At 38.0% G+C, this 22,684-nt stretch overlaps 2 protein-coding genes across 5 annotated transcripts in view; one reads left to right on the forward strand and one right to left on the reverse strand.

The window, feature by feature from the left end:
• The window catches only part of CFI (complement factor I), a 51,355-nt gene extending 44,906 nt beyond the window's left edge, over positions 1 to 6,449 (reverse strand). The window contains exon 1 of the mRNA XM_036852803.1: positions 6,309 to 6,449. The gene's annotated coding sequence lies outside the window, so the exon portion shown is untranslated. The remainder of the gene's footprint in view (positions 1 to 6,308) is intronic.
• A 193-nt stretch (positions 6,450 to 6,642) lies between these two features.
• On the forward strand, positions 6,643 to 13,357 carry GAR1 (GAR1 ribonucleoprotein). Of its 4 annotated transcripts, none has more exons than XM_036852804.1 (7): positions 6,643 to 6,926; positions 7,266 to 7,476; positions 8,966 to 9,120; positions 9,590 to 9,649; positions 10,940 to 11,078; positions 12,605 to 12,676; positions 13,036 to 13,357. In XM_036852804.1, the coding sequence occupies exons 2-7, from the start codon at positions 7,278 to 7,280 to the stop codon at positions 13,047 to 13,049; spliced, it is 639 nt and encodes a 212-aa protein (XP_036708699.1). In that variant the 5' UTR covers positions 6,643 to 6,926; positions 7,266 to 7,277; the 3' UTR covers positions 13,050 to 13,357. The 4 variants fall into 4 exon arrangements, with proteins under 4 accessions (XP_036708699.1, XP_036708702.1, XP_036708701.1 ...); XM_036852807.1 differs by having other exon boundaries at positions 6,657 to 6,926; positions 12,605 to 12,616; XM_036852806.1 differs by lacking the exon at positions 6,643 to 6,926 and adding an exon at positions 6,952 to 7,057.
• The last annotated feature ends 9,327 nt before the right edge of the window (positions 13,358 to 22,684 follow it).

The raw sequence follows: 22,684 nt of genomic DNA on the forward strand, positions 1-22,684 counted from the left end.
TTAAAAAAAGTGAGCAATCTAGGAAAAGAACAAATATCATTAACCTGATAAAGGGTAGAAACCAACAGTAAACACCATATACACTGGTGAAACACTAGAGCCAAACCCATTAGAATTGGGAATAAAAGCAAGGATGCAATATTTCAATATTGCTGTTATTGGAGGGAATAAACATGAAAAAATTTGTAGATATTGGAGTAGAAGAGACAAAATTGCCATTATTTGTAGATGAAATGACTGTCTACTTAGATAAAATTAATTGAAAACTATTAGACCTAAAGTCAAAGTTTATTAAAGCGACTGGATACACAATCAACATAAGAAAATGACTTTTCCTATTTGTCAGCAATTAACAAATAGAAAATGTAATAAATGGCTCACAATGACAGACATTCTATATAGTTTACATCTCTTCCCTTCCAACATCTCAGTAAAAATAAATATAAAAATAATTCCATTGCACCATTGAAAAATGAAGAGGGAGTCCATCAACAGGATAGAAACAGTGAAGATTTACTGGAAGACATAAAACAGAGAGGAAGAGATCAACTGCAAAACTTAAAGGAGGTTTTGAAATGTTAAACGGATGTAAGTGACAACAATTGTATCCAGAATAAGGGAGACCACAAAGTAAGGACAGTGGAATCTGTGAGAAGTGATAGACTAGGTAATCAATTAAATAAAGAGCAAAACAGTTGAGCCAGTACCCCATTCTTCAGGAAACTTACTTCAGCATTTGCTCCAGGATAAAGCCTACAAAAGGCTCTCTGCAGTGCATGTTCTAACCTAGTTCCCCTGGAGTGAACACTGGGGCAGGAGAAGCAGAGAACCATTCCAGGTACAACTTCATGGGGTTCAGGGTATCTCTGCACTTAAAAAGCAAGTTATAGGCAATCTCCCAAGGCCTCACATCCCACCCCACCTTCTCCTACACAATCATCCACACAGTGCTCTGTAGTCAGAAGCTACACAACCAGTATGTACGGCACAATAAAAAGGAAGACCAACCTCATTTATGACTATAGGTGCAAAAATCCTAAACAAAATATCAGCAAACTGATACAAACAAAATCTTAAATAGGATTCAGCAGTCTGTTAATAATAACATTAACACTTGACAACTTTTTATGCACACACACATACATATGTATATAGGCTCAAGTAAATAAGTAATTATGTTAATGTCATAATTTCAGGGGAGGAGAGGCACATGTTTAAATTCAAAAGAAGCAAAAACCCTTTAGTCTTAACTTTGGACATATCAGTACAAACCATGTTTTTTTTTCTTTCTTTCTAAAAATATGTACTAAAGATATCTCCTATCTCTGTCCAATAATAAGGCATAGAAGTCGTGATAATCCAGAAGCAATGACCACCCCTTAGTGCCAGATTGTGTTCTTTACATACCCTTTCCTACTAAAAGAAACAAGGGCTCCCTAAAGAAAGGGCTGGGGCAGGAAATGTATAAGATATGTTAGATAGAGACATCTGGTGTCAGAGAGCAAGGAAGCTATCAGAGGCTAGTAAGTGGTATTAACAGACATAGGACCAAACTTGAAGGGTTTCTCACAGCCAAAGATGAAACAATGTAAGCATTAAAAAGGACAATGATAACAAAGGATGTAAGTAAAAATAAATATTAAAAAATGAAGAAAAGTTCTTTATTTCAGCTAATAATTGCTAAAGAATGATAAAATTAGCATATCACCATTTTGCAATCCCTCATGAATAGATGAATCTAGATGAGGATCACTGATAGCTGCTAAAGCCGTCAGGTGAAAAGCTGGCAGGGAACTTTCTCATAGATGGATCAGGGTGATATACTGATCCCACTGATCAATCTTAACAACACCAAAAGAGAAACAACCAGATGTCATGTGCCTCCTCGTGTGATGCTGTAAGAAGTGTTCTTGGAAAAAAAAAATTGAACCTGAACATAATCGATTCTCCAGATCTCACTACCAGGCAACTACCAGTTTCCAGGAAACACAGAGGACAGAGAAACATGGTTTATACGACCAAGAAGATGGGAAATTCTACAAGATAAAAAACTCAGTTTCTACAACAAGTAGATGCCATGAAAGAAAATGAGAGAAAACTGATAAAGAGAGACTTAAGAGACGTATCAATCAAATGTAATGCATGGATAGAGCTTGTATGTTAATAGTGAATTGTTGTTATAAGGATTTCATTTTTCTTTTCTGATTTCCTTGTTTAGTTTGATTGTTTTACACTTTATTAACACCTGTTTTACAAACATGACTTAGAGTTCAATGTGGTGATTTTTGAAGACAAAGTGGGAGATGAAATAGAATTCTAGGCCTAGGTAATTCTGAAAGTAATAAAGAATCACAACTTATAAGTGTAGCAATGGCTCCAGAAAAATTGAAAAGACACTCAAATCACAGTAAGAGAGCAAGTAATTTCAAATGGCCTTTGGAATCCCAGAGTAAAAAACTTGTTTAAAAAAAGTCACCTTTTAGAAAGGCAGTTATCAAGTGGCAGAACTTTTTGACTAAAAAAGGAAAAAAAGCCCACAGTTGGGAAGAACCTCACAATTTTAGTATATAAATTTAGAGAGAGCAAAATGTCAGGATAAGACATTATATGAGAAACTAAAAAGGTTTCACTCTCAAAGTTTGATAAATTGATGTAATTGATGACGTCACATGATGCTAAAGAGACTTTGTATAATAAACCAAAAAACAACCTTTTATCCAGACTGATGGATCAACAGATTTCAACAACAAATGTCATATGATAGCACTTGTAAGATGTAAATTGTGGTGAAATTTGAGAAAATTTTTCTGCTATAAAATGCTGCCCCAAACAAGCAAAGGCCAAGATACATTTACTGTTTTGTCTTCATATTGGAAACAAAAGGTACATCTTGGAAGAAATGTGTTGGCAACTGACTGACGGTGCCCTGTCAATGATTCGAGCATTGTTCCCTGAGATGGTTCACTTTCATAAAAGAGAAAATTCTAATGAATTCACAACACCCTTCTTTCCTCCAGGAGAGTTGCTGGTGTCGGAAACTTTTGGAGCTGAAATGAAAAAAATTCTGGATAATGATACAAAAATGATTAACCTTATCAAAGACCAGTTTACCTGAGAACATTTAAAAAACTGTGTAAAAACCTGGACAAAGACCACATAAATCTGCCACATGCATAAAATCTTATGACTTAAGAGATCATTTGTTCTGGGGGAAGACAGCTGCCATGTCATGAGAATGCTTAAGCACTCTGTAAAGAAGCCCACGTGGCAAGGAACTGAGGGCACCTCAGAGATTGATCCTCCACTCCCAGTCGTGCCTTCAGATGACTGCAGCCCCAGTCAACGTCATGACTGCTACGTCATGAGACCCAGAGCCAGACCACCTAGCTAAGCTGCTCCTGAATTTCTGACTTGTGGAGATTATTCAAGATAATGTTTATTATATTGAGCCATTAAGTTTTGGGGTAATTTGTTATAAAGTAAGAGAAACTAATATTGATTTTGGTTCTTAACAGGATGCTTCAGCTGAAAAGTGAACTGTGGGAATACTAGGGTCTGGAGAAAATATCTTGATTTCAAGTGACAAGATTCTTGGTTTTAAATGGAAACTGAAACTCTGGAAAAATCATACAGCAAAAAAAATCTTGAAATGTTTCTACTGTTGCTTGCACTTTAGAGTGAGGAAGTCGCAAGTTAAGACCAAACCACCTGAGGGAATTGCAGAACAAAACTGAACCGTATTTTCCCTCCCCTTAACACAAGTAAATGACTGAATGAGGGTTCCTTTCTCTGAATCTGCTCCTCAACCTGTGCACCTGACTTTGAGAGAAGAGGGAGAGTTTGTAAGATTATGATTATAAACGTAAGATGAAACTTAACTGATTTGCCTTTCTACAAGTTCTGGATTTTTGTGAAAGAGTATCCTGCCATTCGTATGAAATAAACATTTTACTGTACTTTCCAACTTCTTACTTGTGTGAGCAAGCTTTTTCTTTGAGCTTAAAAACAGTGACTGAAATAATCTTATTTCAGCTGAAAATGAGATCTGTGTATGTGAGTCTCAAGATCAACTCAGCATTGACCATATACGTAGCAAAAGACAAGCAAACATTTCACATTATTTTCTTTAGTTTCAAAAATAGCACTTTTATGCACATATAGGCCTATAAAAAGATTAATATCCATTAAAATCAATTTTTGCAATCTAATAAATTAAATGAAAAATTGAAGTTTCCTCTCCCACTTAATTTGCATCAGAATTGATATCCTATTTTAAAATAACTATAAATGGAGTGTAACCTTTAAAAATTATGAATAACTATATTGTACAACTGTAACTTATATAATATTGTACAGCAACTCTACTTCAATAAAAAAATTTAAAAAAAGAATTCAGATCCTTTGTGAGAGGGGGGAGACTACACAGAGTAGGCTAGTAAGTTGGACAAAAATAAACAGATTCATAGAAAAACACCATTCTCTACTCAAAAGAGCACCAAGTTACACAATGTGAACCACTGAACTATACACTTCAAAATGATTAATGTGGTACAGTTTATGTGTATTTTACTACAATTGAAAAAAAGAGCATTGACAATTATTATTGGACTACCATGTCTACGTGTCTATAAGCTGCTGATCATGTTAACGTACTAGGATGGAGATATATATATATATATACGTGTATATATATATATGTTTATATTACATATATATTTATATTATGTAGGGTTTTCTGAGACATAAAAATTACTCCAATGGTTCTTCCAGGGTAAAAAGATAGAAAAAGGCTGGTCTAATGGATGGCAAACGGAGCTTTTCCAAGAAGGACGTGACTGCCAATGGCAGGAAAAGAGAAGCAAGGCAATGATGCTGGCCTGATGGGGCAGAGGAATGGTGTACAGCACTGGAGGGAAATAAAATTAATTATATAGAGGGCCTAGTCAATGGAGAGATTTTACTTTAGACTTGTTGTTAAAGGAAATGGAGAACTATTTGGGATCCTGAGGAAGGCTATGGTACAAGGAAATTTTAATAAGTTCAGTATGTCATCACATGCAGTACAGATGGGAGGAAGAACAGCCTGGAAGCATTTAATTTGAGACAACAAAGATGCTCAGAACGTGAGGATGTTATAGTTCCCTGTAATTGTTTCTCAACTTTTGAGTTGCCGTAGATTATACTGGGTGATTTCGGTTAGGAGTAACAGAGGAAAGTGTGGTAGTGGCAACAGAAGGCCTGTAACAACAGTACAAGCTTTAGATGGAATGAACAGAAATTGAGCGCTTTAGATAAAAGAGACTGCAACCAAGGTTGGGTGGGGATGGTGACAAAGATGATGGAGAGTGCTCAAAGGCTTGAGTCCAAAGATGCAGAAACCAAGAGTATGATGCTACTATGAGGACAAACAGGGAATTAGAATGATGAATAATTTGGAGAGAGCAAGGAGTGAGACTGGGGGTGGTGGTACAGCAAAGGACTGAGGGCTGTGAGAATCCATGGTTCCACTTTGTCCCTCTAACTAGCTGGGGAAGTTACTTCGCTTCTCTGTCAGTTCCTTACATGTAAGATAAAGGGGCACCACGTAATCTTGAAGGTCCCATAAAAGTTCAATGGTTTCATCACACTGAGTTGAGGATAATACTGGGACACCAAATGGAGATAAAACATTGAATGTAAACAGAGTAAAATAGAGCAGGGCAGTTATGAATAATTCTACCTCTGTATGGTGTATAGAATTTAAAGTATCAAATCTGAATAAAAACTCATTTACCAAAATTTTTTTATCTATATGACTGATGCTTTTTCAAGAAGCTTACACTTTAGTGTAGAAGACATACTGTGATTCCTAATATTTCCATATTTACGAAGTTCTTCCAATATGAAAATAACCCTCTAAAAAAGGTACCAATCCCCACCCTCTTTCAAAGAGGCGGTTGACTGCGTTAAATATCAAGGTAAGGTCTCAGAAGATTCGAGTGAAAAGAGACCAACCAAATTTAACAAATAGAAGCGCTAGCGCTATTCTTTGGGAGAGAAGTCTTAGCGGAAGTTGAAGTCAAATATCAAGGACTTAAAGACAGAAGGGGAGAGGGGCTTGTAGTATAGACAGTGTCCTGCGGGTCTGAAAACGTACTTGACAAAGGAATAAACTATCTGGTACAAAAGACAAAAATATAGTCTGGCTTTCTGTCAGGTAACAGTTTCTTTAAAAGGACACACACACAGGCACACACACTTTTTCTTCTTCCTTTCGTGAAACCATACTACAAAACGACGGGCGCAGTACTGCCCACAATCGTGCGTACTTCGAAAGATCCGGAAGAAACAAGCGACTCGAAAGAACGCAGACAAGCCCTTCCACTAAGTTCCGACGCGGCCAGATCCACCACCCGGCAGAGCGCGGCTCAAACGTCCTCAGAGCCGCGGGCAGCACAGTTGCTGGAGCCGCAACCCACTGACGAGCGAGGGGACTGCAGCGCAGCCTGAGAGGACAGGGTGCATGGCCACTCAGCTGCCTCCAGAAACAGCCGAGCCGCTGGGAGAGGGGCGGTCCCTGACGCCAGCCATCGCCAAGGGCAACGCCGCGGGGCGGCACTTCCTGCAACGTCACGCTGCCAAGGACGCCGCTATTGTACGTCACTTCCTCCGCTCTCCGTAGGCAAATAGACCTAACTGTTGTAAAGTAGCGGTTGACATTAGATATTATTGATACCCTTCCATCGCTGAAGGCTTTTTCGTGCAGGTGACAGCGTCCCTGATTCCGCGGGTGACTGGCTGGCTTTCTGAACCAGTTATTTGAGTTTCTAGTTGGTTCCCTCCCCACCTCCGTTTTGTGCCGGTACGGTGGCCGAAGAGGCTCGTGTGCGGCGGAAGTACCGGGCGGGAGGGTGTGAGCCTCCGGGCCTGAGGTGCACGTGGTGCCGGTGAGTGGCGGGAGGGGGCCGGGCGGTCTAAGGATGCTGGAGGTGGAACCCAGCGGAGGGAGGGGGGGAATGCGGCTGAGGACCTTGCTGCCAGCTGGGGGAGGAAGTACTCACCGGGGGTGACGGGGCTGGTGAGTGGTTGGTCGGCGCTCACAGGGCTATGGGGAGGTGACGCTCCCCCTTCGGGCTCGTCGCTGGCCGCCTTGCCATGGGTGAAGTGGCAGGGTTGCTATTATTATTGTTGTCCACTTTTATGGTTTCTGACTGAGGCTCAGAGGGGTTTGGTGGTGCCCCCAGAGGCCACAGTGACTGAAAGTCACGCCCTGTTTTTCTAACCAGGTGGGAGCAAGCATGTCTTTTCGAGGCAGAGGTCGCGGAGGCTTTAATCGAGGTGGCGGCTTTGGTCGCGGCGGCGGCAGCAGCAACCACCACTTCCGAGGTGGAGGCGGCGGCAATTTCAGAGGCGGCGGCAGAGGAGGATTTGGACGAGGGGGCGGCCGCGGAGGTTTTAACAAAGGCCAGGACCAAGGACCTCCAGAGCAAGTAGTTTGTAAGTAGGCTTCAAAGCTTGGCCCACCAGGGGGCGAGGGTGGAGTGGGGTCGGGGGACGGAGGTTGTGGGTTTGTGTTATTAGTAAGTTTGACTGGGAGTCGGGTGCTGAAAGATAGATCCACCAGCTCTCCTACGGAGGTTGCTGCTTGATTGGGGAGTCAAGCCTACGGAGAGGCTGTGAAGTGACATATAATCGTGCTGTCGAAGTAAGGGGGAGATAAGAAAGCTGAAGGACACTTAGAATGCATCGTGGAGATGGAACTTGGGTTTGGGCTGAAAAGGAGATACAACTCCGTAATATTGTGCGTTTACCCCTACTGTCCCCATTTTACAGATAAGAAAACTGTGATTCTGCGTTAAGTTTCTTTGCTAGGGTCATAGTGATTAGTGATCAGTAAGTGATGTATTTGAGAGACAAAGCCAAGTTTCCTGACTCCAAAGCCCATGCTTTTAATTGCTACTCATAACTAAGTGAAGTGAGTAAAAAAAACTTGCTCAGAAGGGAAACTACGGGGGGGAGTCAAGAAAAAGACCTAATTAGAGGAGTTTTGGAGTAATTATCAAAGAGGTAGAATGGAAGTCATGGAAAGTGAGAGACTTGACAGTAGAAGCCTACATCAAAGAAGAGAAAGGATGAACAGAGTCTAATATAAAGAGTAGGATGGATCAGTATGCAAAATGGTTTGAAGAGGTCAATGGCTAGAGTCAAAGGTCCTAGCTCCATAACGGTCATAACATCAGAGCAAGGTGAAAGTGAGGAAAAAAAGAAGGGTTCGATGGGAGAGATATTTCAATGCAAACAGACTCAGTAGAACTTGGCTAATACTAGGAATAAAAGGCTCCAGGTTTTGAGCTTGGGTGATAGGAATTGAGAGTCGGTTTTGCAGGAATATGATGAGTATTTTAGTTTGGGGTGACTGTAAGTCAGATACATAGGTAGTTATTTTGAGATTCCAGACTTCCTTGGAAAAGATCGAAGAGTCATTGGTGAAGAGGTGGTAGTAGGAACTTAGGAAAGGGGAGAAAAAAAGAAAGGGCCAGAGAACAACAAAGACTGACTTAGAGTTAGGGATGGGGAGAAGGAAGAGACAATAGAATGAAGCATAGTGTTGTTTAATCAAATAATAATAGTTATTATAGTAAAATAACTGTTATTGTAGATTGAGTGGTCTCAGTATGCCAGGCATTTTCTAAGCACTTGACATTTATTATTGCACTTAATCTTCATAATACTATATGTTAGGTGTCAGTACTGTTGTTAGCCCTACCTTAAAGATGAAGACACTGAAGCACAGAGAAGGTGAGACCCGTACCCCAGGTCACATAGCTAGTATTTTGTGGAGTTGGTATACTAACCCAGGAAGGCTTTTCTGCCTCAGAACAGATATGGTGAAATCCCAGGCAGCCAAGAGGAAAGCTTCCAGAAGAGGTTGGTCAATATCATTTGAAATTGTTTTATATTTTAACATTTTCATGTCCTATTTCAGTATTAGGAGAGTTCCTGCACCCCTGTGAGGATGACATAGTTTGTAAATGTACCACAGATGAAAATAAAGTGCCTTATTTCAATGCTCCAGTTTATTTAGAAAACAAAGAACAAATTGGAAAAGTGGATGAAATATTTGGACAACTTAGAGATTTTGTATCCTTTTTAATTGGAAGATGTAGCTATCTCATTAAAAGGTTACTGTTCATTTTTTCTGGGGTTAAGTATTGATTAAACTAAACTTGCTGCTTCATTAAAGTGGATGGAGTATTGCTAAGATTGGACCATAAAGGAGAATCAAGAGGGGGGATGTATTTTCACATATATTGAAAAGATAGGCCTTATAAGTGTGACTTCCTTTTTGGAAGGTTTTAGAAATGATTGCCACTTGGATCAGTGCCACAGGGTTGAGGTACTTTGCTTTGGATATGACGATGCCACTGCAATAGGATGGTGGAATTGGAAGTTTTAAAACCAAAATTAAAATTTCACTTCTGTTTGGAAAGTCATTTCTTACTTTTCCTAAATATTTCTGTATATTCTAACTTTGTTATTTTAAAAATTACATGTGACTTCAGAAGATAATCTTTGATATTAATTGCTTATTCCTTAATAAAATTAATAGTATTTTTCAGTTAAATTGTCAGAGAACATGAAGGCATCTTCCTTTAAAAAACTGCAGAAGGTGAGTCAAGTTTATGATACCTAGATCCTTGGTTTTATAAACGAATGACCTACCTTAGGACAGTTTTACTTAAGGCACTTGAGACTTCCCCAGTGTATCACTAGTGAAGCTCTTAAACTGAGCTGTTCTGTACTTTAGACATTGAACTTACTAATCTTTAAAAGTAATGTGTTTAATTCAGGTTTTCAGAAAGTAATCTGTGGTCATATTAGCAATTCTGTAACTGCTGGAGTACATTTTTTATTTTATGTACGAATTTTATTGAAAAGCTTTCATTCTAAGTATAATGTTAAATTATAAAGCTTATATTATTTGGGAGAAATCAGATATTAAATGATTTCATAGATATTTCAATAACATTATGATATATGCTGTAAAGGAGTAATACATGTTGGTATGAGAATGTTAGTAGTGAGACCGAATTTAGTGCATTGGCTTTCTGAGAATGTGAGTTTGAAGCGGAGACCTGAAAGTTGACCACAGGTGACTCCCAAACCTGGTTGCACGTCAGAATTACCTGGGAGAGCTTTTAAGAAGATGTATTTCTAGGTCGCACTCCTAGAAGTTTGACCGAGTAGGTGTTAGGTAGGGACGAGGATTCAGTTTTTAAAAGGAAACTTCTGGATGATTTTGATGAAGGTTAGGCTAGCACTTGGGAACCACTGCTCTAGTCACAGAGGAGGAGGAAGTGCATTTCAAGTAAGGAAAACAGCATGTGCAGGTAAAGCCACCTTAAGGATCTGAAAAAGGCAGAGGTAGAACTTGGACACAGAACATTTAGGAGGGGTGGGGAACGTTGTGAAGTAATGACTAGCAAGGTAGGCAGGGGCTAGATTACTTAAGGCCTTCAGGTCATGGGAAAGAATTTAGACTTTAGTCTTCATTTTGTTTTTAACTATCAGGATATATACGGTTAAATTTGTACTTAAAAGAGAGTGCTAGAAAAATAAAAGAGCACCCTGGAAAGAGGTCAGTACTGTGTGTGAAGGGGCCAGGTTGGATGCTGTTGCTTTAGTCCTGAAAGAGTGGAAATGGAGAAAAGTGGACGGTTTTATGAGAGATATAGGAAGTAGAATCGAAAGGTCTTGGTAATTCGTTAGCTGTTGAAGTTGAAATAAAAAATATCACCATCTTTCAGATGTCTGATTGCAACAGCTTTGTGGATGGTGTCACCATTCTCTGAAATGAGCAATACTGGAGAAGAAGGGAATTAGGGGAAGATAATGAATTCAGTTTTGGACATAATGAGTGTGAAGCACATCACACTAATTATTTCTGTTCTACTTCCAGTTTTATATAGACCCATATAAGCTGCTGCCGTTGCAGAGGTTTCTACCTCGACCTCCGGGTGAGAAGGGGCCTCCACGAGGCGGTGGCAGGGGAGGTCGAGGAGGAGGAAGAGGCGGAGGTGGCAGAGGTGGAAGGGGTGGTAAGTTACCTGCGGGGGAGATTTCTAATGAGATTTCAAAGCCGCAGCCAACTTATATAGCACAATTTAGTTTTGTATAGAAGCGGACCTCCCTTATGGTTATTTATCTTTTTAAATAAAGCTGCTTCCAATCTTGGCACATTACCATAGTAATAATGCTTAGTTTCTGTAAAGTATAGTATTATCTTAATTGAATTTTAAATTTTTAGTTAATATCATTGAGTGGCGATTATATACCAAGAGCTGGTCATATATTCTTTTAACATCCAAGTATATTCTTTTAATATTTAGCAAAACCTTGTGAAGGTGGGTGATATCCTTTTTTTAATGGATGAGGAAATGCAGGCTTACAAAAGTTAATTTGCTCTAATCAAACAATTGGCAGCTCAGAAATAAAACCCATATATTCTGATGTCATGCCAAAGACTATTACAGTAAGTTCATTGCTTTGATTTCAGTATTTTGACATATGTATTTCCCCACAGCTTGGGTACATTCATCATTGTGGGCAGCTGGATGATGAGCAGGGCTGGGGATGAGGTGGGATACAGCATTGGCTATGCTTAGATCTGCAAATGGTGTGGTGGGTGGGTGACTGGGTGATGGGCAGAGCCAAAGAGATAAGGAAGAGGAGCTGCACAGCAGGGTTGGACAGCTTCTGGTACAGGATCAGAAAAGAGAGAATTCTGTTTTCACTTTTGCCTCTCAATGTATTATCACTTCAGTCCTTAAATGTACCTTTTTGGGGTCCCGATAGCTTGGAGATAATCTCTTAAGAGATAGTAACATATATCTTTAAGTATTTTTGGGAGTACCCCTTTAAGAATTTGATGAATGGAGATCCCCTCATTTCCATTTTATATTCAGTCTCATATATGACATTTTAAAGCATTCACAACTATATTTTCTTAAAATCTTAATTTTTTTATATCAGTATTTTGGAAGTATGTGTTTGTTTCCTCATTTTATAATTTCTGTTTTTATATTTCATCATTCTTTACAAAGTTAGCCCCCGAAATGAGTAAAAATAGAGACTGCAATAGGAAGCCAAACGTGTTGGATAATAGAAAAAAATGATTTAAAAATTTTAAATTTCAAGGCTCATCGGCATGTGACCATCAGTGTTGATCTGTTTGCAGCTCCATTGACCTTAAACATTGTATTTATAGTAGTATCCCCAGAGCCAAACCACCCATACCTGCTACCCTTTGTTCTTAGGGTAAAAACAATTTAAAAAGTATATATAATAAGCAAAAGTTGAGGTACTCATGCATTTAATGGTAGGGCTAAGTTGACCTTTAAAGTAACAAGCTTTTCTAATTTATTAAAACAGAAAACTTGTTTAAAAAGTTGTAACCTAGGATTTTAGCCTGCTGCTGGACAGTTTCTCCATTTTTATCTTAAAAAATTCTGTAAGGTAAAATATGTGAATATATATTCATTACAACTGCAAGAATTATATTGATATTTACAGGCTTATAAAAATATGATAGGTTACAGTTAATGAATGTTTCCTTTATTTTTAGGTGGTTTTAGAGGTGGAAGAGGAAGTGGAGGTGGAGGTTTCAGAGGAGGAAGAGGGGGTGGTGGTTTTAGAGGTGAGTGGAAAAAAAACCTGAAATGACTGAATTTCTAGAAATGGTAATGTCTACCAACTTTTATTTCTGTTTGCCAGCAAGTACATAGAACACCATGGTGTTCTTTGCTTTAGCCTAATAGATAGTTTCATTTTATATCACTTTTCCCTTTGAATTTTTTCACCTACTTCTACTTTACTTTGCTGTATTATTAATTTGAAAACCAAAAAAGTGTAATACAAATGACAGTTAAATTTGGTAAAATACTTTTGCTAAACCTTACAGGAACTAATGCTGATTTTAAACTTGAGTTTTGGGTAATAGTATTATTAAATATTCATTTTTCTGTACCCTTAATACTTTCATTTTCTCTTAATCAGGAAGAGGACATTAAGTGTAACAGTTGACAGAGAAACTTCACCAGTTGACTTCGGCATTAACCTCATGATGTACATCTATGGATCAGAAACTCGTTTCTTGATCAAATCTTGAAGAACTGGTCATTTTATGACAGTGGAGCTAAAATGTCAACGTCGTGCAAAAACGAGTGTGGCAGAACAGGCAATTTTGCTCTAAAAGAGTATGAACAAGTGTTTAATGTTTTGTACAATGCTTGGAACTTGTGGGTGGTCAGTAAAGGGGCAGCTTTCATCTGAAGCGTATTTGAATTTTTAAAATAAAGTGTTTTATTCCTTTAACTTATTTAGAGCTGTGTTTATTAAACCAGAGCTATTTTTGAGTTAAAAGGGACAACCCACAAGTTAAGTAGATTCTATCTTAAATCTGCTGATTTAAGATAGAAAAAAAGGTGTTTGCATATATAACTGATCTTTTAAAAAAATAGGCTAGTAGAGCAGTACTTCAACATTCTCTATAAATTAACACTCCCTTTCAAAATGTTTGCCTTTTGTATATGAGAACATCAGCACACTTTATTGTATTTTCCCTTTTGTGTGTTAGTACATAAATCAAAGTTAGTAAGGCAGCTTCTCTAATTAGTAATTGATTAGAAAATTTTAGTATTGGTTATGAATCTATTAAAGATGGAACAGCTCTGTTCAAGTTGAGAACTAGAAGTTCATGACATTTCTTAAGAAATGTTTAATTTTTCTCATTCAACATAGATGGAATGTTGAAAGTTTTACTGAATGTATTTATTTTCCTCTTTTTAAGGGACTCAAAGTTTAAGATGTTACTGACCATAAATAAATATTTGATTGCCTGCTACACGTTCAGATTCCTGGGTAGGGACATTACAAATGAAATTGGTTTTGGTCCTCACTGCTATTGTAGTATCAAGACGTAACCATGATAGCAAGTTAGAATACTGTGATATAGGATAATTTCCCCTGCCACTGATTTTCCCCCCTCCCATGTGTTCATTCTCAGAAGGAATGGGATTGCCATATCTTTTACGGTTTCTAGCATGTTTTACCTAATACTGCCTAAATCAGTATTTTGGGTTTTATGTAACTTTTTTGATTAATGGAATTGCAGCAGGATGAATAAATATGTAAGCCATAAGTATATATGATGAACAAATATGCTGAAAATTTTTCACAGGAAGAAGCGGTTATGCTTTTACAATTTGGGAAAGGAGACTGTTTGATTTAGAATACTTGGGTTGAAACTTTCAGTGACAGTTAGGGCCGGGGTTTTTTACTCTTGGTCTGTAAAAGACATAGCAAGCAATTATTTGTCCTTGATATTGCCCCAAGGACAAATAATAGTGCAAATTCCTACGCTTTTTTTAACATTTAAAATGTCTAAACTGGCTGATGGAAGTAATGTTGGTAGACAAATCACTTGAGATTTCACCTTTTACCTTAGGTATATCTTTTGGTCATTAGCTATCTTTAAACTCTGTTTTTCTCTTTTCTTCCTTATAGTAGTTCTTCCTGGGTTTCCTTTGGGACATTTAGTTGTTTTTTTTTTTTTGGCCACGCCGCGTGGCGTGTGGGACCTTAGTTCCCTGACCAGGGATTGAACCCATGCCCCCTGGACCGCCAGGGAAGTTCCCCAGGGTATTTGGTTTTGAATCGAGTTCATATGTTTAGGGAGCCTAACATTAATGCATTTGGTACTGTGGTATCACTGAGCTCCACTGTAAAAGATACTTTGATGATTATTCACATATTAAATCTTTTGAGTTGTTAACCAAATAACATTCTGACTGCTTGCATCATGCTAAAATGTACTTGTTACCACAGCACTGAAAAGATTTAGTGGAATACAAGCAATATTTCCTGGCATTCCTGAAAATTTGGGAGGAGTTATGAAAGGAGGACTGACTTTAGGCCAGTTAAGGTTTATGAAATTGAAGAATCATGAGCTGTGTAAACTTGACATGCTTATAATTATATTTAGTATTCTAAGCCTCATCCCAATATAGCTTTTCCATATCACTCGTGAAGGAAGCATTAAAAAGCACGTTGAATGCATCTACCACACTCATAATCTGTAAAACTTGTAGCTACAGCAAATAGCTGGCCATTTTTGGAATTATTTTTTCTTCAGTTCTTTTTTTTTTTGAATTTTTGAATTTTATTCATTTTTTATACAGCAGGTTCTTATTAGTTATCTATTTTATACATATTAGTGTATATATGTCAATCCCAATCTCCCAATTCATCCCACCACCACCACCCCCACTGCCGCTTTCCCCCCTTGGTGTCCATATGTTTTTTCTCTACATCTGTGTCTCTATTTCTGCCCTGCAAACCGGTTCATCTGTACCATTTTTCTAGGTTCCACATATATGCATTAATATACGATATTTGTTTTTCTGACTTCACTCTGTATGACAGTCTCTAGATCCATCCATGTCTCTACAAATGACTCAATTTTGTTCCTTTTTATGGCTGAGTAATATTCCATTGTATATCTGTACCACATCTTCTTTATCCATTCGTCTGTCGATGGGCATTTAGATTGCTTCGATGACCTGGCTATTGTAAATAGTGCTGCAATGAACACTGAGGTGCATGTGTCTTTTTGAATTATGGTTTTCTCTGGGTATATGTCTAGTAGTGGGATTGCTGGGTCATATGGTAGCTCTATTTTTAGTTTTTTAAGGAACCTCCATATTGTTCTCATAGTGGCTGTATCATTTTACATTCCCACCATCAGTACAAGAGGGGGGTTCCCTTTTCCCCACACCTCTCCAGCATTTGTTGTCTGTAGATTTTCTGATGATGCCCATTCTAACTGGTGTGAGATGATACCTCATTGTAGTTTTGATTTGCATTTCTCTAATAATTAGTGATGTTGAGCAGCTTTTCATGTGCTTCTTGGCCATCTGTATGTCTTTGGACAAATGTCTATTTAGGTCTTCTGCCCATTTTTGGATTGGGTTGTTTGTTTCTTTAATATTGAGCTGCATGAGCTGTTTATATATTTTGGAGATTAATCCTTTAATGTCCGTTGATTCATTTGCAAATATTTTCTCCCATTCTGTGGATTGTCTTTTCGTCTTGTTTGTAGTTTCCTTTGCTTTGCAAAAGCTTTTAAGTTTCATTAGGTCCCATTTGTTTATTTTGGTTTTTATTGCCATTACTCTAGGAGGTGGATCAAAAAAGATCTTGCTGTGATTTATGTCAGAGTGTTCATCCTATGTTTTCCTCTAAGACTTTTATAGTATCTGGTCTTACATGTAGGTCTCTAATCCATTTTGAGTTTATTTTTGTGTATGGTGTTAGCGAGTGTTCTAATTTCATTCTTTTACACGTAGCTGTCCAGTTTTCCCAGCACCACTTATTGAAGAGACTGTCTTTTCTCCATTGTATATCCTTGCCTCCTTTGTCATAGATTAGTTGACCATAGGTGCGTGGGTTTATGTCTGGGCTTTCTATCCTGTTCCATTGATCTATATTTCTGTTTTTGTGCCAGTACCATATTGTCTTGATTACTGTAGCTTTGTAATATAGTCTGAAGTCAGGGACTCTGATTCCTCCAGCTCCGTTTTTTTCCCTCAAGACTGCTTTGGCTATTCGGGATCTTTTGTGTCTCCATACAAATTTTACGACTTTTTGTTCTAGTTCTGTAAAAAAATGCTGTTGGTAATTTGATAGGGATTGCATTGAATCTGTGGATTGCTTTGGGTAGTATAGTCATCTTCACAGTATTGATTCTTCCAATCCAAGAACATGGTATATCTCTCCATCTGTTGGTATCATCTTTAATTTCTTTCATCAGTGTCTTATAGTTTTCTGCATAGAGGTCTTTTGTCTCCCTAGGTAGGTTTATTCCTAGGTATTTTATTCTTTTGGTTGCAATGGTAAATGGGAGTGTTTCCATAATTTCTCTTTCAGATTTTTCATCATTAGTGTATAGGAATGCAAGAGATTTCTGTGCATTAATTTTGTATCCTGCAACTTTACCAAATTCGTTGATTAGCTCTAGTAGTTTTCTGGTGGCATTTTTAGGATTTTCTATGTATAGTATCATGTCATCTGCAAACAGTGACAGTTTTACTTCTTCTTTTCCAATTTGTATTTCTTTTATTTCTTTTTCTTCTCTGATTGCCGTGGCTAGGACTTCCAAAACTATGTTGAACAATAGTGGCGAGAGTGGACATTCTTGTCTTGCTCCTGATCTTAGAGGAAATGCTATCAGTTTTTCACCATTGAGAATGATGTTTGCTGTGGGTTTGTTGTATATGGCCTTTATTATGTTGAGGTAGGTTCCCTCTATGCTCACTCTCTGGAGAGTTTTTATCATAAATGGGTGTTGAATTTTGTCAGAAGCTTTTTCTGCATCTATTGAGATGATCATATGGGTTTTATTCTCCAATTTGTTAATATGGTGTATCATATTGACACACCATATTGATTTGCGTATATTGAAGTATCCTTACATCCCTGGGATAAATCCCACTTGATCATGGTGTATGATCCTTTTAATGTGTTGTTGGATTCTGTTTGCTAGTATTTTGTTGAGGATTTTTGCATCTGTATTCATCAGTGATAATTGGTCTGTAATTTTCCTTTTTAGTAGTATTTTTGTCTGGTTGTGGTATCAGGGTGACGGTGGCCTCATAGAATGAGTTTGGGAGTATTCCTTCCTCTGCAATTGTTTGGAAGAGTTTGAGAAGGATGGGTGTTAGCTCTTCTCTAAATGTTTGATAGAATTTGCCTGTGAAGCCATCTGGTCCTGGACTTTTGTTTGTTGGAAGATTTTAAATCACAATTTCAATTTCAGTGCTTGTTACTGGTCTGCTCATATTTTCTACTTCTTTCTGGTTCAGACTTGGAAGGTTATACCTTTCTAAGAATTTGTCCATTTCTTCCAGATTGTCCATTTTATTGGCATAGAGTTGCTTGTAGTAGTCTCTTAGGATGCTTTGTATTTCTGCGGTGTCTGTTGTAACTTCTCCTTTTTCATTTCTAATTTTATTGATTTGAGTCCTCTCCCTCTTTTTCTTGATGAGTCTGGCTAATGGTTTATCAATTTTGTTTATCTTCTCAAAGAACCAGCTTTTAGTTTTATTGATCTGTGCTATTGTTTTCTTTGTTTCTATTTCATTTATTTCCGCTCTGATCTTTATGATTTCTTTCCTTCTAACTTTGGGTTTTGTTTGTTCTTCTTTCTCTAGTTCCTTTAGGCATAAGGTTAGATTGTTTATTTGAGATTTTTCTTGTTTCTTGAGGTAGGCTTGTATTGCTATAAACTTCCTTCTTAGAACTGCTTTTGCTGCATCCCATAGGTTTTGGATCGTCGTGTTTTTGTTGTAATGTCTCTAGGTGTTTTTTGATTTCCTCTTTGATTTCTTCAGTGATCTCTTGGTTATTTAGTAGCGTATTGTTTAGCCTCCATGTGTTTGTGTTTTTTACGTTTTTTCTGCCTGTTACTGATTTCTAATCTCATAGCGTTGTGGTCGGAAAAGATACTTGATATGATTTCAGTTTTCTTAAATTTACCGAGGCTTGATTTGTGACCCAAGCTGTGATCTCTCCTGGAGAATGTTCCGTGTGCACTTGAGAAGAAAGTGTAATCTGCTGTTTTTGGATGGAATGTCCTATAAATATCAATTAAATCTATCTGGTCTATTGTGTCATTTAAAGCTTCTGTTTCCTTATTTATTTTCATTTTGGATGATCTGTCCATTGGTGTAAGTGAGGTGTTAAAGTCCCCCACTATTATTGTGTTACTGTCGATTTTCTCTTTTATAGCTGTTAGCAGTTGCCTTATGTATTGAGGTGCTCCTATGTTGGGTGCATACATATTTACAATTGTTATAGCTTCTTATTGGATTGATCCCTTGATCATTATGTAGTGTCCTTCCTTGTCTCTTGTAACATTATTTTAAAGTTTATTTTATCTGATATGAGTATTGCTACTCCAGCTTTCTTTTGATTTCCATTTGCATGGAGTATCTTTTTCCATTGCCTCACTTTCAGTCTGTATGTGTCTCTAGGTCTGAAGTGGGTCTCCTGAAGACAGCATATATATGGGTCTTGTTTTTGTATCCATTCAGCAAGCCTGTGTCTTTTGGTTGGAGCATTTAATCCATTCACGTTTAAGGTAATTATCAATATGTATGTTCCTATGACCATTTTCTTAATTGTTATGGGTTTGTTTTTGTAGGTCCTTTTCTTCTCTTGTGTTTCCCACTTAGGGAAGTTCCTTTAGCATTTGTGGAGCTGGTTTGTTGGTGCTGAATTCTCTTAGCTCTTGCTTGTCTGTAAAACTTTTGATTTCTCTGTTGAATCTGAATGAGATCCTTGCTGGGTAGAGTAATCTTGGTTGTAGGTTCTTCCCTTTTATCACTTTAAATATATCATGCCACTCCCTTCTGGCTTATAGAGTTTCTGCTGAGAAATCAGCTGTTAACCTTATGGGAGTTCCCTTGTATGTTATTTGTCATTTTTCCCTTGTTGCTTTCAGTGATTTTTCTTTGTCTTTAGTTTTTGTCAATTTGATTACTATGTGTCTTGGTGTGTTTCTCCTGTATGGGACTCTCTGCGCTTCCTGGACTTGGGTGGCTATTTCCTCTCCTATGTTAGGGAATTTTTCAACTATAATCTCTTCAAATATTTTCTCGGGTCCTATCTCTCTCTCTTCTTCTTCTGGGACCTCTATAATGTGAATGTTGTTGTGGTTAATCTTGTCCCAGAGGTCTCTTAGGCTGTCTTCATTTCTTCTCATTCTTTTTTCTTTATTCTGTTCTGTGGCAGTGAATTCCACCATTCTGTCTTCCAGGTCACTTATCCGTTCTGCCTCAGTTATTCTGCTATTGATTCCTTCTAGTGTATTTTTCAGTTATTGTATTGTTCATCTCTGTTTGTTTGTTCTTTAATTCTTCTAGGTGTTTGTTCTTTAATTCTTCTAGGTTTGTTAAACATTTCTTCCATCTTCTTGATCTTCGCCTCCATTCTTTTTCCGAGGTCCTGGATCATCTTCACTATCATTATTATGAATTCTTTTTCTGGAAGGTTGCCTATCTCCACTTCATTTAGTTGTTTTTGTGGGGTTTTATCTTGTTTCTTCATCTGGTACAAAGTCCTCTGCCTTTTCATTTTGTCTGTCTTTCTGTGAATGTGGTTTTCCTTCCACAGGCTGCAGAATTGTAGTTCTTCTTGCTTCTGTTCTCTGCCCTCTGGTGGGTGAGGCTGTCTAAGAGGCTTGTGCAAGCTTCCTGATGGGAGGGACTGGTGGTGGGTAGAGCTGGGTGTTGCTCTGGTGCGCAGAGCTCAGTAAAACTTTAATATACTTCTCTGCTGATGAGTGGGGCTGGGTTCCCTCCCTGTTGGTTGTTTGGCCTGAGGTGACCCAGCACTGGAACCTACCCTGCTGTTTGGTGGGGCTAATGGTGGACTCTGGGAGGGCTCACACCAAGGAGTACTTCCCAGAACTTCTGCTGCCAGTGTCCTTGTCCCCCGCTGAGCCACAGCCACCCCCGCCTCTGCAGGAGACCCTCCAACACTAGCAGGTAGGTCTGGTTCAGTCTCCTATGGGGTCCCTGCTCCTTCCCCTGGGTCCCAATGCGCACACTACTTTGTGTTTGTCCTCCAAGAGTGGAGTCTCTGTTTCCCCCAGTCCTGTCGAAGTCCTGCAATCAAATCCCGCTAGCCTTCAAAGTCTGATTCTCTAGGAATTTCTCCTCCCGTTGCCGGACCCCCAGGTTGGGAAGCCTGACGTGGGGCTCAGAACCTTCACTCCAGTGGGTGGACTTCTGTGGTGTATGTGTTCTCCAGTTTGTGAGTCACCACCCAGCAGTTATGGGATTTGATTTTATTGTGATTGTGCCCCTCCTACCATCTCACTGTGGCTTCTCCTTTGTCTTGGATGTGGGGTATCTTTTTTGGTGAGTTCCAGTGTCTTCCTGTCAATGATTGTTCAGCAGTTAGTTGTGATTCCAGTGCTCTCACAAGAGGGAGTGAGAGCACGTCCTTCTACTCCGCCATCTTGAACCAATCTCTCCTCTTCAGTTCTTATAAATAGAAATAATTATTTCTGGAAAATTTAAATGGGTACTACAACTAACTAGGCATAATCCATTAAAGAAAAGGAAGGGAGTATGAACGAAAGTAAACTCAAAAAATTTTGAGTGAATGGTGAATGCAAAAAAAAAGAAAAAAGAGAAAGACTTAAAACCTAACAACCCATAGATTTTTAAAAGGGAGAGGTTATGTTAGGTATTATGTTCATTTGAAAATATTTTGATACTGGAATACTAAAAAGATTCACTTTCCTAGTATAGATGCACTTCCGAATATTTCATTACATTTATAAAAATTTGATTACTAGTAGCTATGGTATCTGGGACAGATCGACCAACCTGATTTCAACTTCTTCAATTTATATATGTGTATAACTGAAAATTGAGGCAAAAGGATTATCCAGTCCCTTCTTGCTGTGCCATTCTAAGATTTATAAAATTAAATTAAGTGGGTAAATATAGCCCTCTAGTGGTTCTGTTATATGCTTACACTGTTAACTTTGGTGCATATAGCACTTCTCTAAAGTTACTGATTTTTAGAAATTCACTATTGAGAAGAATCAGATTTTTATAATATTACATGGCATAAAGAATATGAGGAAAAAAGGTATAGGGATATATTATTCTAACAATAAATGTTCATATTAGATTGTCACCCACTTATGTTACCCACTTTTGGAGTTACAACAAGATAATCCAGAATATTAGAATTGCCCTGTACTTTACAAGATGAATTATTGAATCTAGATACTTTGCTGGTGCATGCTATGATTATTACCAGATTAACTACTTGTGCATATCAAAGTGTAGGGTAAATGAACTGAGGTGAATTGTGAAGTAGATCATGCTGTATCCATGCTTTATTGACCTGGAATTTATGGTATGGCTTTAGGGGGAAACAAATTACAGAATGATTTTATATATACATAGGTCCCCATTTTTTGAAAAGAATGAAAAAAAAAGCCTCAAACAGTTGTATAAATATATGTTTCTATAAGCAAAGTAAAGCAGAATATACACCGGACAATATTATTACCATTAGGGGAATAAAATTCGGAAGGATGGGGGAGATTACTTCTTTACTTATCTCTAATGATTTAAATTGTTATGGAAAAAACAAAAGGAATTGAAATGGAAGACTTGAAAGGGTCAAACAGAAAACAGGGACCTTAATCTGAATAGTTTTAGAGGACTAAGGCTGGCTCTTAATTTTGAAACTGATTTCCAGCAGAAATCAGTTAAGTCAGGTCCTGATCTGATTTTCTGAGTTTGTTTATTGTTTAAATGTGATGTGTGCACTTGGTAATCTCCTTGGATATAAAGCTGATGCCCTAATTGGTTAAAATGTGTGTTGCTTGTTATTTCTCTTTATTTTGCTAATAAGCTTTTCTCTTGTTCTGGGAATTAAAAATCCTTTCCTCTTTAGCCCAATTAAATTTGTTAAGGGAGGGCCTCTATGAAAAGGCCCTTCTTTGAGGTCTTTAAGTGGAAATGATTGGTTCTGAAAATTCTTCCCTAGGTGGCTTTTGAAACATTTCATAGATATTGAAGGCCCATTATGAAGGCTATCTTGATATCTTCCCTCCAAA

The sequence above is a fragment of the Balaenoptera musculus genome, chromosome 5 (genome assembly GCF_009873245.2).
Source record: "Balaenoptera musculus isolate JJ_BM4_2016_0621 chromosome 5, mBalMus1.pri.v3, whole genome shotgun sequence".
NCBI classification, from domain to species: Eukaryota; Metazoa; Chordata; class Mammalia; order Artiodactyla; family Balaenopteridae; genus Balaenoptera; species Balaenoptera musculus.

Coding starts and splice junctions, on each gene's coding strand:
- GAR1 (XM_036852804.1), top strand. CDS start 7,278: ATGTCTTTTCGAGGCAGAGGTCGCGGAGGCTTTAATCGAGGTGGCGGC. Junction 9,121..9,589: donor TTGGACAACTTAGAGATTTT/GTATCCTTTTTA, acceptor TAAAATTAATAG/TATTTTTCAGTTAAATTGTC. Junction 11,079..12,604: donor TGGCAGAGGTGGAAGGGGTG/GTAAGTTACCTG, acceptor CTTTATTTTTAG/GTGGTTTTAGAGGTGGAAGA.